Source organism: Rhodotorula toruloides, assembly GCF_000320785.1.
Source record: "Rhodotorula toruloides NP11 unplaced genomic scaffold Scaffold9, whole genome shotgun sequence".
NCBI lineage: Eukaryota > Fungi > Basidiomycota > Microbotryomycetes > Sporidiobolales > Sporidiobolaceae > Rhodotorula > Rhodotorula toruloides.
In genome coordinates this window covers 338,514-349,313 of record NW_015622969.1, presented here as the reverse complement: position 1 = coordinate 349,313, position 10,800 = coordinate 338,514, and the positions used below count along the sequence as shown (strand labels likewise).

The window sequence follows — 10,800 nt, the reverse complement described above, 5'->3', positions numbered from 1 at the left end:
GGCGGCGGCGGCGGCGGCGGGACTTGCGCGACGGGCAGCAGTGTCGCTGCGAGTACGCCTGCGGGCGGGGACGAAGACGAGGACGACGAGCTGGATGAGGATTTCGACGACGAGGAGCAGAATGCGTGAAGGAGCGGACGGATGGAGCGCTTTCCCCCTCTCTCTCTTACTCTCTCTCTCGCGAGTGTTGTCTTGGACTGTGTGTGTGTTCTTCTCTGATCAGGTTGTGCGAATCTACCATGTCGCTGTTTGAGTCTGGGCGAGTGTATGCGGCCATCGAGTTGAGCGAGCGAGCGAGACTGGCTTCGACCTCGACGAACAACGACGACGACGACTGCGAGTTGCGCTGTCATGGGCAGCCAATGACTGGCTCTACCGACGCAGACGCAGCAGACGCAGACACGCTCCCGTTCCAGCTCCCGCCGTCGTCGTACTCGACCCGCCAACCGCCGACGCCAAAGCCACCTCCCACCGCGACTCAGCGCAAGCCAGTCCGCTCGAGGTCCTTCCAGGGCGTCTACATCCCCGCCAGACCCGCATCCGACCACCCACACCGCAGCCGGGCGCACAACGACACCTCGAGCTCGTCGCCGCTAATGGGCCGCCCGAAGCACGACGGCGCGCCCACAGCCTCGGTGAGTCTCGCTGTACAGTCCAGGGGCTCGTGAAGGATGCTGTGGTGCCAGCTGACGTGCGATCGCACCCGTCCACGCAGAGTTCGCGGCGGGCAGACTCGATGGCGGATCGGGGCGAGACGAAGTCGCTCCCGTGGCTGTCGCAGCCGTCGCCAGAGCCGCCCGCAGCGTGCAAGGGTGCTTACGGGACTCGCAGCGGTGGCAATGGCAGGTCCAACAGCGTGCGTCCGCCCTCTGCTCGCCGAGCCCACGACCCTTTCGCTCACCGCCCTTCTCGCGTGACTGTGTCTGAACTCGCAGCTCTCGCAGGCTTCGAGCGCAGGATCGGGCTCGCTCAAGATTGTCCTCAGGCCTGCGAAACCTGATCCGTCTGCAGCTGTGCGTCCCAGCTCGCCTCGACACGTTCACCGAGTCCCGCTCGCTCACCGCTGACCCCCGTTCTCCACCCCCGCAACCAAAATCCAAAGCAGTCGACTCTGCCGACCCCGTCGTCGAGCGCCTCACCGCCAGTCGTGCTGCTCGAATCGTCAGTGTCCACCTCCGAAGCTTCGTCCCGCTCCGAGTCGCCCGCCGCCATCGCCCTCGCAACCGACCCTCACCCTCCCGCTCGCTCGTTCCCGCCCTCGCAAACCCCCGAATTCGGCTCGCCTGCGCCATCCAGCTCGGGTGCATCGACGCCACGGCCGGGACTGGGCGAACGGTCGTCCAGCCGCAAGGGGATCAAGAACGGAAAGGACGGCTTGAACCGAGTCTGCCACCACCACAAGAGCCAGACCGACCGGCCGCGCATGACGTGCGTCAATGCACCCGAGTGCAAGACCGTATGGTGCAAGACCTGCGTCGAGAAGTAGTGAGTTCGCCGTCCTCATGGATCGAGTTGGAGGCTGACCTTCGCGAATGGCAGCTACCTCGCCTGCACGCCCAACGCCGCCTTTGAAGCCGGTGTACTCTTCAACTGTCCAGTCTGCCAAGACGCGTGCCAATGCGCCGGCTGCAAGCGCAAACGGCGCGGCTACACCCGCGACGGACGCCGCGCACCCGTCGATGGAGACGTCACGGTTCCGGTCGCGGGCGGCGTCAAGGACAAGAAGGGGAAGAAGGAGAAGCGTGGGAGGGAGAATGCGAATGTTGAAGTTGGATTGTGGGCGGGGACGGCGGTGGCTGCGAGTGCGAGCGGGTGGGAGGCGGCGGGTCTTGGACTTGCGGTGACTGCGGGACCTGTTCCCGGTGCAGAGGAGGAGGACTCGACGGATGACGAGGCGGATGCGGTATCGCGGATGCTGATGGGTGGTGTGTCTGTGTCGCCTGCGGTACCGACCGCGCCTCTCCAGCCTGCGCCCGCTCCTGCGGAAGAAGTCCCGGTCATCAAGCGACGCAGCTCGCTCACCTCGGCCTACGACCGCGCCAACCCTCTCACGTTCGCTCACATGCCCCCGCCCGCTCCCGTCGTCACCACGCCCGCTCCCGCCCCTCCCGCTCCCGCATCTCGTCGACGATCCGGCGCCGCAGCTCGACCACCTCGCCAGCCAGATCCCTACGCCAACCTGTCTGCTTCACTCCCCGCCTCGTTCGCATCGACCCCGACCGCAGCTGTCACTCCCACCGCCGCCTCGTCCCGCCCTCGCCGAAACAAGCGACCCAGTTCAGCCTTCGACGACTATGCCCTCGACCTCCCTACCTCCTCTGCAGCCGGCCTCGTCGACCGTAACAACGCGACGCCGATCTCGCAGTACGCCTACGCGACGAGCGGATCTGCAGCGCGTCGACGAGGCGGACCCGCGTCCAACTCGCGCCAACATCCCTCGGGTATCGAAGCGCTCGCGAGCCTCCAACCTCGTCGCAAGATTCGGCGACGCTGGCATTCGGGCATTTCGAGCGCCAGCAGCTGCGACGACCTCTCGATGTCGGAGGACGATTTCGACGACGACTCGATGGACGAGGGCGAGGCGTCGATGATGGTTGTCGAAGAGCCGCTGCCGGTGTTGGCGGGCTTGGAACGCAATCTCGGACTTGAGGGAGACGGAACACCGCCTGATGGGATGTTGTTCGGCGAGGTCTTTGGTGTGGTCGGAGTTGCGGACCCGGCGTTGGCTGGTGCGCTGGCGGGCGGAGCGGCAGCCCAACTCGATTCGACGACTGCAGGAGCTGCGAAGCCGCTCAAACCAAAGGTCAAGTGGATCAAGGGCCCGCAGCGGAAGAAGTGGGAGATGGCGCGCGCGGCAGAGGCGGCGGCTGCGATGGGCTCGACGGCGGCTGTCAAGGAGGAGCCGAAGGACGACAAGGTCACCGACGAGGGCGCACCGAGACAACCAACATCGCCTGCTACCCTAAAGCGCGAAGCGCTCTCCGTCTCGCCGAGTGACCCGATCAAGCCTTTTGGCTCGCCTTCCGAACCGCTCAAGCGCAGCTCGACGGTCCCCATCACCGCGAGCGACGAAGACTCGCCGCCGTCGTACGACTCGCACGACTTTGTCTCCCGCCAGGCGGCAGCCTCGACCTCGACTTCCGCACCTCCCTCTACGTCCGCCCAGCCTGTCCAGCCTGCCGCACAGCCTTCACCGTCTCGCGCAGCGCTCGCTTCTCGCTCACCGGACGACGCCCGCCTCGCCTTTGCGCTCCTCGACGCCGTTCGTGCAGCAGTAGGTCCGCGCGCCGGTGAAACCGCCAGCACGACCAATGCCGAGGCAGATCACGCAGCAACCGCGAGCAACTTTGGCGCCGCACTCGAAGCGGCTCTCGGCTCGAACGGCACGGCTTCGGCGCTGTCGTCGCCTAGCAAGGCGCCCTTCGATGCGCGCGGTCCGACTTCATCAGGCGGGTCGCTCGGCTCGGCGATGGATGTCGACGATTATGAGGCGCGTGAGCGTGAAGCTGAGCGGAGGAGGCAGCAGCAAGCTGCGCAGTCGGTGGTCGATCCTGGCAAGGCGTTCAAGCCGACCGCCAAGGACGACACTCAGCTCTTCGTCGGCAGCCCAGTTTGCGACGTCGATGACGAGGCGGAGGACGTCGCGGCCGGGCGTCAAGCGGGCTATGCTGGAGGAGCCGGCATCGGGTTCGACTTTGACATGCTCGTTGCGGTCGACCAGGACCTCGACGCGCCCACGCCCGTTGACGATCTCTGGACGCCTGCATCAGCCGCCGACTCGCTCTCGACGACTCCTTCGACCGCCGCGTCGTCCGCCATGCCGACCTCGGCGCCGTTCGATGAGCCTGCTTGCTCTGTTGCGCCCTCCGCCTCGCTCGCCGCCGAGTATCCCTTCTTCGCCGCCGCCGTCGTCTCCGGCATCACCCCCCTCCCCGGCACCCCGATGCGCGACCTCAGCGGACTGTCGGGCCTCGAGCTCGAGGTCGGCGTGTCGGCCAACCTCGACAAGGCGATGTGGGCCGACGACCTCGCCGCCGGAACCGACTCGCAGCAAGCCGTCGCCGCATACTTGACATCTCGTCGCACAGTCACACACGCCATGGCGTCGTGAAATCGGCTCCGTTGCCCCGTTCATACTGTCACCACTCCACTCACTCGTCCCTCTCTCCTCTTTCGTTCTTTCCCCTCTCCCCACTCTTTGCGGTGCTCTCTACGCCCCTCTCTTCTTGTTGAACTGCCCTCGCAACTGTTCAGTACCGTCAAATCTCGACGACGAAGATCCCAAGTGCAACTGTTGTGATTTACCTCGCCTCCCGCTCGCGAGACTCGTCCTCGGGTAAATCGGTCGAGTGGCCAGTAAATCAGCCATACTGTGAGGGTTACAGCCAGCTTGTTGCCGAATCCCAGCGAGCTGTGACTAGTGAGCGACTGGCGACTTCGCCTCACGCGGTGACGAAGGGTCCGCCTTTGCTCTCTCACACCACTCGACGGCGCCTGGACTGCTGCTGCTTGGGACTGCTACATTCGCACACAGCTGCACAGACTGCACGCGCTCGCCGCTTGCCCGCCCGTCCCATCTCACCGACGCACCCGCCCCCACACACCTCCTCACGATGGCTTCGCGGCGCAAGGTCCTGCTCAAGGTGCGCACAGTGGCATCCGTAGTCTAGAAGCTGGCTGACCGTGCGTACTGGCACAGGTCATCATCTTGGGAGACTCTGGGTTCGTCTCTCCCCTTCGCTCCTCCCGGACCTCGTCCCCCTCGAGCTGACATGCCGGCTGGATCTGCAGAGTCGGAAAGACGTCTCTCATGAACCAGTATGTCAACAAGCGGTTTAGCAACCAGTACAAGGCGACGATCGGCGCCGACTTCCTCACCAAGGAGGTTGTGGTCGACGATAGGCTCGTCACGATGCAGGTGCGTTCAGCAGCGTGTTCAGAATGGTCTTTGAGTGGTGGTGAACGAGTGCTGACCGTCGCGACTCGCCTGCCCTCGTTCTGCCCATGCCGACCCACCGCCTCCCGCCTCCTCTTCCTCCTGCTCTCCTTTCACCGCACCCTTGACGCCCGATTTCCTCGCTTCTGTGATTCCGTGACCAGCTCTGGGACACGGCCGGCCAGGAGCGTTTCCAGTCGCTCGGCGTCGCCTTCTACCGAGGAGCCGACTGCTGCGTCCTCGTCTACGACGTCAACTCGTCCAAGTCTTTCGAGACGCTCGACAGCTGGCGCGACGAGTTCCTCATCCAAGCCTCCCCTCGCGACCCGGAGAACTTCCCCTTCATCGTGATCGGCAACAAGGTCGACATGGATCCCTCGAAGCGCATGGTCTCGCAGAAACGCGCGATGACTTGGTGTGAATCCAAGGGAAAGATTCCGTACTTTGAGACGTCGGCCAAGGATGCGACGAATGTCGAGCAGGCGTTCCAGGCGGCGTGCAGGAATGCGCTCGAGCAGGAGGGCAATGCGGACGTGTGAGTCCTCGAGCTGCTGTCCTTGGCTCGTGCTGGCCATTGCGACTAGCGTGAAGAGGTGCACGGTTGTTCGAGAGCTCGATTGACGCTGTCTATCTCGCAGGCTCGACGACTACCCCGACCCCATCCGGATCAACGCCCACGACGCCGACGCCAAGTACGGCTGCAGCTGCTGATCCCGCGCCTCCTCCCTTCCCTCGCCTCTCGTCCTCACTTGTCACACTACCGCTCGCATTCTGTCTCCGTTGCAGCGCCTCATCCCCTAGTTTCGCCACTTCGCCTCACCCATCCTCTAGCTCGCATGCCTTTCTGATTCGCGCCTTTGGAGCCTGTTCCACCATGTCGTCTGCTATGTAATATCCGCTGCGCCTTTCGAGCCATCGCAGTGGCGAGAGGGAGTCGGCCAGAGCGAGTGAATAAGACGAATGCAGACTTCGATAGCAACACGCAAGATAGGCTAGTCGTGCAGGCTACACACATAGAGCTGAACAACGGATGACGAAGAACATCCGTGAACGAGTGTCTGTCACCACTCCTTCGCGCCTCACTTCCCCTTCCCCTTCTTGCCCTTCTTCTCCCCCTCGCCCTCCAGATACTTCTCCTTGTACACCCAACTCAGCCCAAAGTCGCTCGCACCCTGTGCGATCGCAAGCCGGTAGTAATGCGCCGCGAGCTTCTTGTCCTTCTCGCAGCCTTTGCCGTTGGAGAAACAGAAGGCGACGTCTTGTTGCGCGTCGATGTCGCCGAGGTCGGCGGCGAGCTTGAAGTAGGAGACGGCCTGCGCAGACCGACTTGAGTCAGCCGGAAGAAAGAGAGGGGAAGACGAGAGGAAGCGGACCATCTTCTTGTTCTTCTCGACGCCGAGTCCGAAGCGGTAACTCTGGCCCATCTCGTACAGCGCCAACACGAGCTCGTTCTGCGGAAGAGGCTCGTCAGCTTCGCTCGTCGGATGCGGCAATGGTAGAGCGTACCCTGGCAGCCTTGGTGTTCGCTTCAGCCTCGGACAAGCTCCGCCCGCCGAAAACGACGCGGTCAAGGTCGTGGACCACTGACTCAGCGGCTGACTGGATGTAGCGGAAGCCGAGCGGGGCGTTGACTTGGCAGCCCTACGTACGACAGACGTCAGCAAAGCGCCGTGGAGGGGGGGACGGAATCGGTTGCGTACCCAGCCGTGGCGGAGCGTGAGGCTACGAAGCGGAAACTTAGTCAGGTCGGGCTGATTTGCTGCGGCGGAGGATCCTACGCACCCGTACATGAGCATCCCTGCTCCGCATCCGCCGTCCTTCTTCGCGCTCTGCTCGAAAGACCACGCCGCCCGCTCAAGCTCGCCCTGCTCGTGCAAGTCGATGCCGAGTTCTGCGACCACTCTCTCAGTCAGCAAGCAACGCAAGGAAGGGAGAATGGGCGGCGACTTACGCAAGAAGTCGTCGGGCGTCACCGGCTCCCTCCTGACCTCCTTCCCGCTCGGCGTCCGCCCAACAATGCTCGGTCTCTTCCCCTTCGTCGCCAAGTCAAGCTTCTGCAACGTCGACAACGACGACTGCGTCGAGACGCCTCGCGAGTGTTGCTGGACGAGCGCCGACAACGGTGAGGAGATCGGACCGGTTGGAGTAGTGGGCGAGGCGTCGTGTGAAGGCGGGAGGGAGTAGAAGGAGTAGTTGTCCGAGTAGAGCGACTGAATGGACGGCTGCTGCTTCAGATGCTGGTAGTGTCCCTGGTCACTCATTGACCGCCCCATCATCTCGCTCAGACGCTCGACATCATCGTTGCCGACACTTCCGCCGTTCGCAAGTCCATGCCGGACGATCACACCCCGCGCACCGACTTCGCCCGTCACCATCCTCGGCTGGACGATCCGCGCTCCTTGGACGTTCTTGAGTACACCGGCTCCCCCACTGCGAGACGAGAGATCTGACCTTCCGCGGGCGAAAGCAGGACGCGAAGCCGCTAGTCGCGCAAATTCGGCTTGCGAGAGCGGCGCGGATAACGGCGCGGGCGAGTGAGGCGGGAGAGGGGATAAGTGCGAGGACGGCGAGAGGGAGGCGGAGTGAGGCATTGTTGGAACCGAGGCGGAAGTCGGAGTCGGCGAAGGATTGTACCGTGAGCCGAATGCTGGAGGTGCTGAAGAGGGCGGAAGAGACTGCGAGAGAAGCGTCGGCGGAGCAGTCGCTGAAGTTGGGTGAGAGGGAAGAGGCGGTCGTTCGGCGGCCCACAGACCTTGATCCGACGTCTCGCGGGTGCGACTCTTGGACTTCGACCGGATCCTCGACCACACACCAGGCTTCTTCTCCCCCCGGCCGGTTCGCGACGATTCGGACGGTCCGGAGGAGGTGTCCGAGACCGAGCGCGCCATCGCGGCTGACTCGGTCGACGAGTGTGGCGGACGAGGTTTGCGCAGGACATTGCGTCGTCGAGGCGCTGCGGAAGACGGCGCGGACGATAGCTGAGAAGGAGAAGAGGGCGGAAGTGAGGAGGAAGAAGGCGAGAAGGGCGAGCGAGCGAAGCCATGCGGGTCGAGTGGCGACGAGGGTGAGAGCTGGAAGGCGGGAGGGACGGGAGGCGAAGGAGGTGGTCGCGAGCCGGTAAAAGGCGAAGGCGGCTCGAGGTATTCGTCGGCGGAGTAGACGGCGGATTGAGCAGCCGAGTCGTCGTACTCCGAGACCGAGTATGCTGAGGGAGGAGGGGGCGGGGAAAGCTTCGACTCCGCCACCGTGCCTGAAGCCACCGCACCCGTCGAAACAGGCCCAACCGGCTTCTCCATCTCTTCTCCGCCATATGCATCTTCGCCGACGTCGGTCCGCAACTCCTCCATCCCAAGCACAGATTCGTTCTCCTCGTACCGTCGGTCCGCCACATCTCGCAGACTCTTCCCCCTCGCAAGCGCAATCGCCCTCCTGGCCTCCTCCTCCAACCCCCTCGCTCTCTTTCCCTCATCGACCCAAATCATCGCATACGTCCCATGACTCGTCTGACTTGAGTGACCGATGGACGAGAACCGCTCGAGAGAGGCAGCGACGGACGAGGCGTGGCCGAGCGAAGAAGAACGGTCGATCGGAGAGGGATGAGCCGAGTCGAGCGTGTCTGTTCGTGAAGGAGAGGAGGGTCGACGAGCGGAGATGTGCGCGTCGATCGGGTCTAGGCGGCGTGGAGAGGACGGTTGTGCGTAGGAAGGACTCGCTGGGGTGGGCGGAACGAACGGGCGGGAGAAGTTTTTGGGCGTCGAAGAGAAGGTTTGTGAGCGAATACGCCCTTGACTCGAGCTGAGTGACGGCTCGAGAATAGGCTTTGACGCTTCAGCGACGGGTGCTGGTCGTATAGGCTCGCTGGGAGGAAGAACTTCCGACCACATCGCCGAATCGTGCGGGTTCTGCAGGAATGCCTCCGTGGTCGGTGAAGGCGGGCCTATCCGCACGATTGGCGTTGCAGGAGAGTCGGGCGTCGGAGGCGAAGGCGAGAGAGTGGGAGGTGGATGTGAGCGGGAAGAACGGGAGCTCGTGGAAGTAGAGGGGATGGACGCAGAGGCGCGCTGTGTGAAGGCGCCGTCTCGAGGTGAAGGAATGCCGGTGTATGCCTGAAGAGTGGCAGTGTCAGCGAGATCACAGTCCAGGAGAACGAAAGCAGACGCACCGAGAACGAGAAAGGGTCCCCATCGACGCTGGCAACCGTCATGCTGCTCTCCCTCCTCCCCTCGCCCAACAGCCTCCCCTTGACACCCATCGCGTCAGGTCTCCGCTTCATCGGCTCAAGACTCGCCACCGAATCGCGCGCCTCACTCCCCCAAGCCGAATGCCAGGTCGACCGGTGATCCGCCTCGTCCTGCTCGTCTGGTTCGAGTTCGGCCATGTATCGACGGGTTGAGGTCATGCGGGTTAGGTTAACTGCGCCGGAGGGGACGAGCGTGGGCGAGGAGCTGGAGGGTTGGGCGTTGTCGCGAAGGATCTCGGCGGGTTGGTCGTCCTCTCTCCAAGTCCCGACGACTCCTTCGTTTCCCTGCTGGTCCTCAGTGTACCCTCGTACATCTTCTGCATCTCCTTGCGCCGCCTGACCCGCGTACGGAGCCTGCACCTCCCTCAAACAGCCGTGTTTCCTCCGATTCTCAAGAACCGCTTCAAGCAACTCGTCCCGTCCCATTCCTCCCCGTTCTTCCATCCGCTTGGCTCGTAAAGGAGCAGGCTGTGTCGCAGACTGGGGCGGTCGGAGAGGCCGGATCGAAGAGATTGCTGGGAAGTGGGGTAGGGGAGCGATGGAAGCCGCTGAGCCAGCCCGATCCGCCTGCGTGGCCATCCCGTGCGAGTGTGCGTCTCCTGACTAGTCGGCTACCCCCCTCCTGAGCCGCGCGAGTCGAGGCGACGGTGTTGCTGTCCTGATGAAACGGACGACGAGGGCGCGAGCGTCGTCTGTGCGTCCGTTCGCCGGCGTACAAAGCCCAGGCAGCGCGTCTCTGCGCGCTCTGAGCAGCGAGTGGAAGCAGCGAGCGTTCAGCCGAGTGAGAGGGCGAGGAGAAGAACAAGCTGTTGTCCTTCTCGGAACACAAAAGCGCCAACAGTCGCGAAGAGGTCGCGTGCGAGGGTGTGCTTCCTTCCTCTCGCTGTAGACAGGCAGGTGATGTGTTTGCGTGTTGCAGAGTACGCGTTAGGTATGTGTAGACGGCGAGACCAGCGAAGAGAGCGAGGAGGAGGAAGGGGAGAGCCTTCTCAGGCCGTCAGCGCGCCTTTCCCGGTGCAACCAGCTTCGCGAGCGGAGCCGGTCATGGGCAGCAACGGTGTGAGCGCAGGGGCAAGCTGTACCCGGCTGAACCGTCGTCACGAAGCATTAAGCGTCACAGGGAGGCGTGAGGACAACTCGGGAGCCTTTCCCTCGAGCTGAGAAGCGAAAACCTGCCGCAGCGCCGTCGCACCGTCAAGTCCGTCTACATATGTCACAGACCGTCAAGGCGACACAGGTGGGCCCGGTGAAGCCGTGAGGAGCGCAAGGGATCCTCGAGAAGGGCATAAGTGACCAGACGAGTCGAGTCGAGCCGGGCGAGGCTTCGCGTCCTGTCTCTGCTCCCCGTGACCATCCTTAAGCACCGTGTCTCATCCCTCCACCGCGTAAACAGCGAGCGAGGGATCCATCAACCAGGCGAGGGCGCCGGGTGAGCGGCAGCAAGTACGGAAGCATGGCAGGCAGCGACAGGGCTAGTCGATCGATCGTACGAGCAGTTCAGCCCGGCGCAACGACTCGGCAAGCGGTTTGAGCGGGCGTCGAGTGAATGGCAGGAGGAAGAGCGTCACCGAGCGAAGTTGGCTCGAGCACTTCGCCTGCTGAGCTCGTTCTAAGCTGCTAGGGG

The 10,800-nt window shown here is 63.6% G+C and overlaps 3 protein-coding genes across 3 annotated transcripts; 2 read left to right on the top strand and 1 right to left on the bottom strand.

Moving 5' to 3' along the window:
• Positions 1-362: 362 nt before the first annotated feature.
• RHTO_08069 (uncharacterized protein) lies at positions 363-4,111 on the top strand (the record flags this gene model as incomplete). Its single annotated transcript, XM_016421723.1, has 5 exons — positions 363-635; positions 716-856; positions 936-1,013; positions 1,103-1,485; positions 1,540-4,111. 5 exons carry the CDS (start codon positions 363-365, stop codon positions 4,109-4,111), a joined length of 3,447 nt encoding a protein of 1,148 aa, XP_016273835.1.
• A 502-nt stretch (positions 4,112-4,613) lies between these two features.
• On the top strand, positions 4,614-5,647 carry RHTO_08068 (Ras-related protein Rab-7A; the record flags this gene model as incomplete). Its single annotated transcript, XM_016421722.1, has 5 exons — positions 4,614-4,643; positions 4,700-4,722; positions 4,792-4,918; positions 5,101-5,471; positions 5,575-5,647. The coding sequence occupies 5 exons, from the start codon at positions 4,614-4,616 to the stop codon at positions 5,645-5,647; spliced, it is 624 nt and encodes a 207-aa protein (XP_016273834.1).
• A 368-nt stretch (positions 5,648-6,015) lies between these two features.
• On the bottom strand, positions 6,016-9,755 carry RHTO_08067 (cell cycle inhibitor, Nif1; the record flags this gene model as incomplete). The annotated part of the gene is made up of 7 exons (XM_016421721.1): positions 6,016-6,249; positions 6,310-6,387; positions 6,443-6,577; positions 6,637-6,658; positions 6,719-6,827; positions 6,888-9,042; positions 9,099-9,755. The coding sequence occupies 7 exons, from the start codon at positions 9,753-9,755 to the stop codon at positions 6,016-6,018; spliced, it is 3,390 nt and encodes a 1,129-aa protein (XP_016273833.1).
• Positions 9,756-10,800: the final 1,045 nt, after the last annotated feature.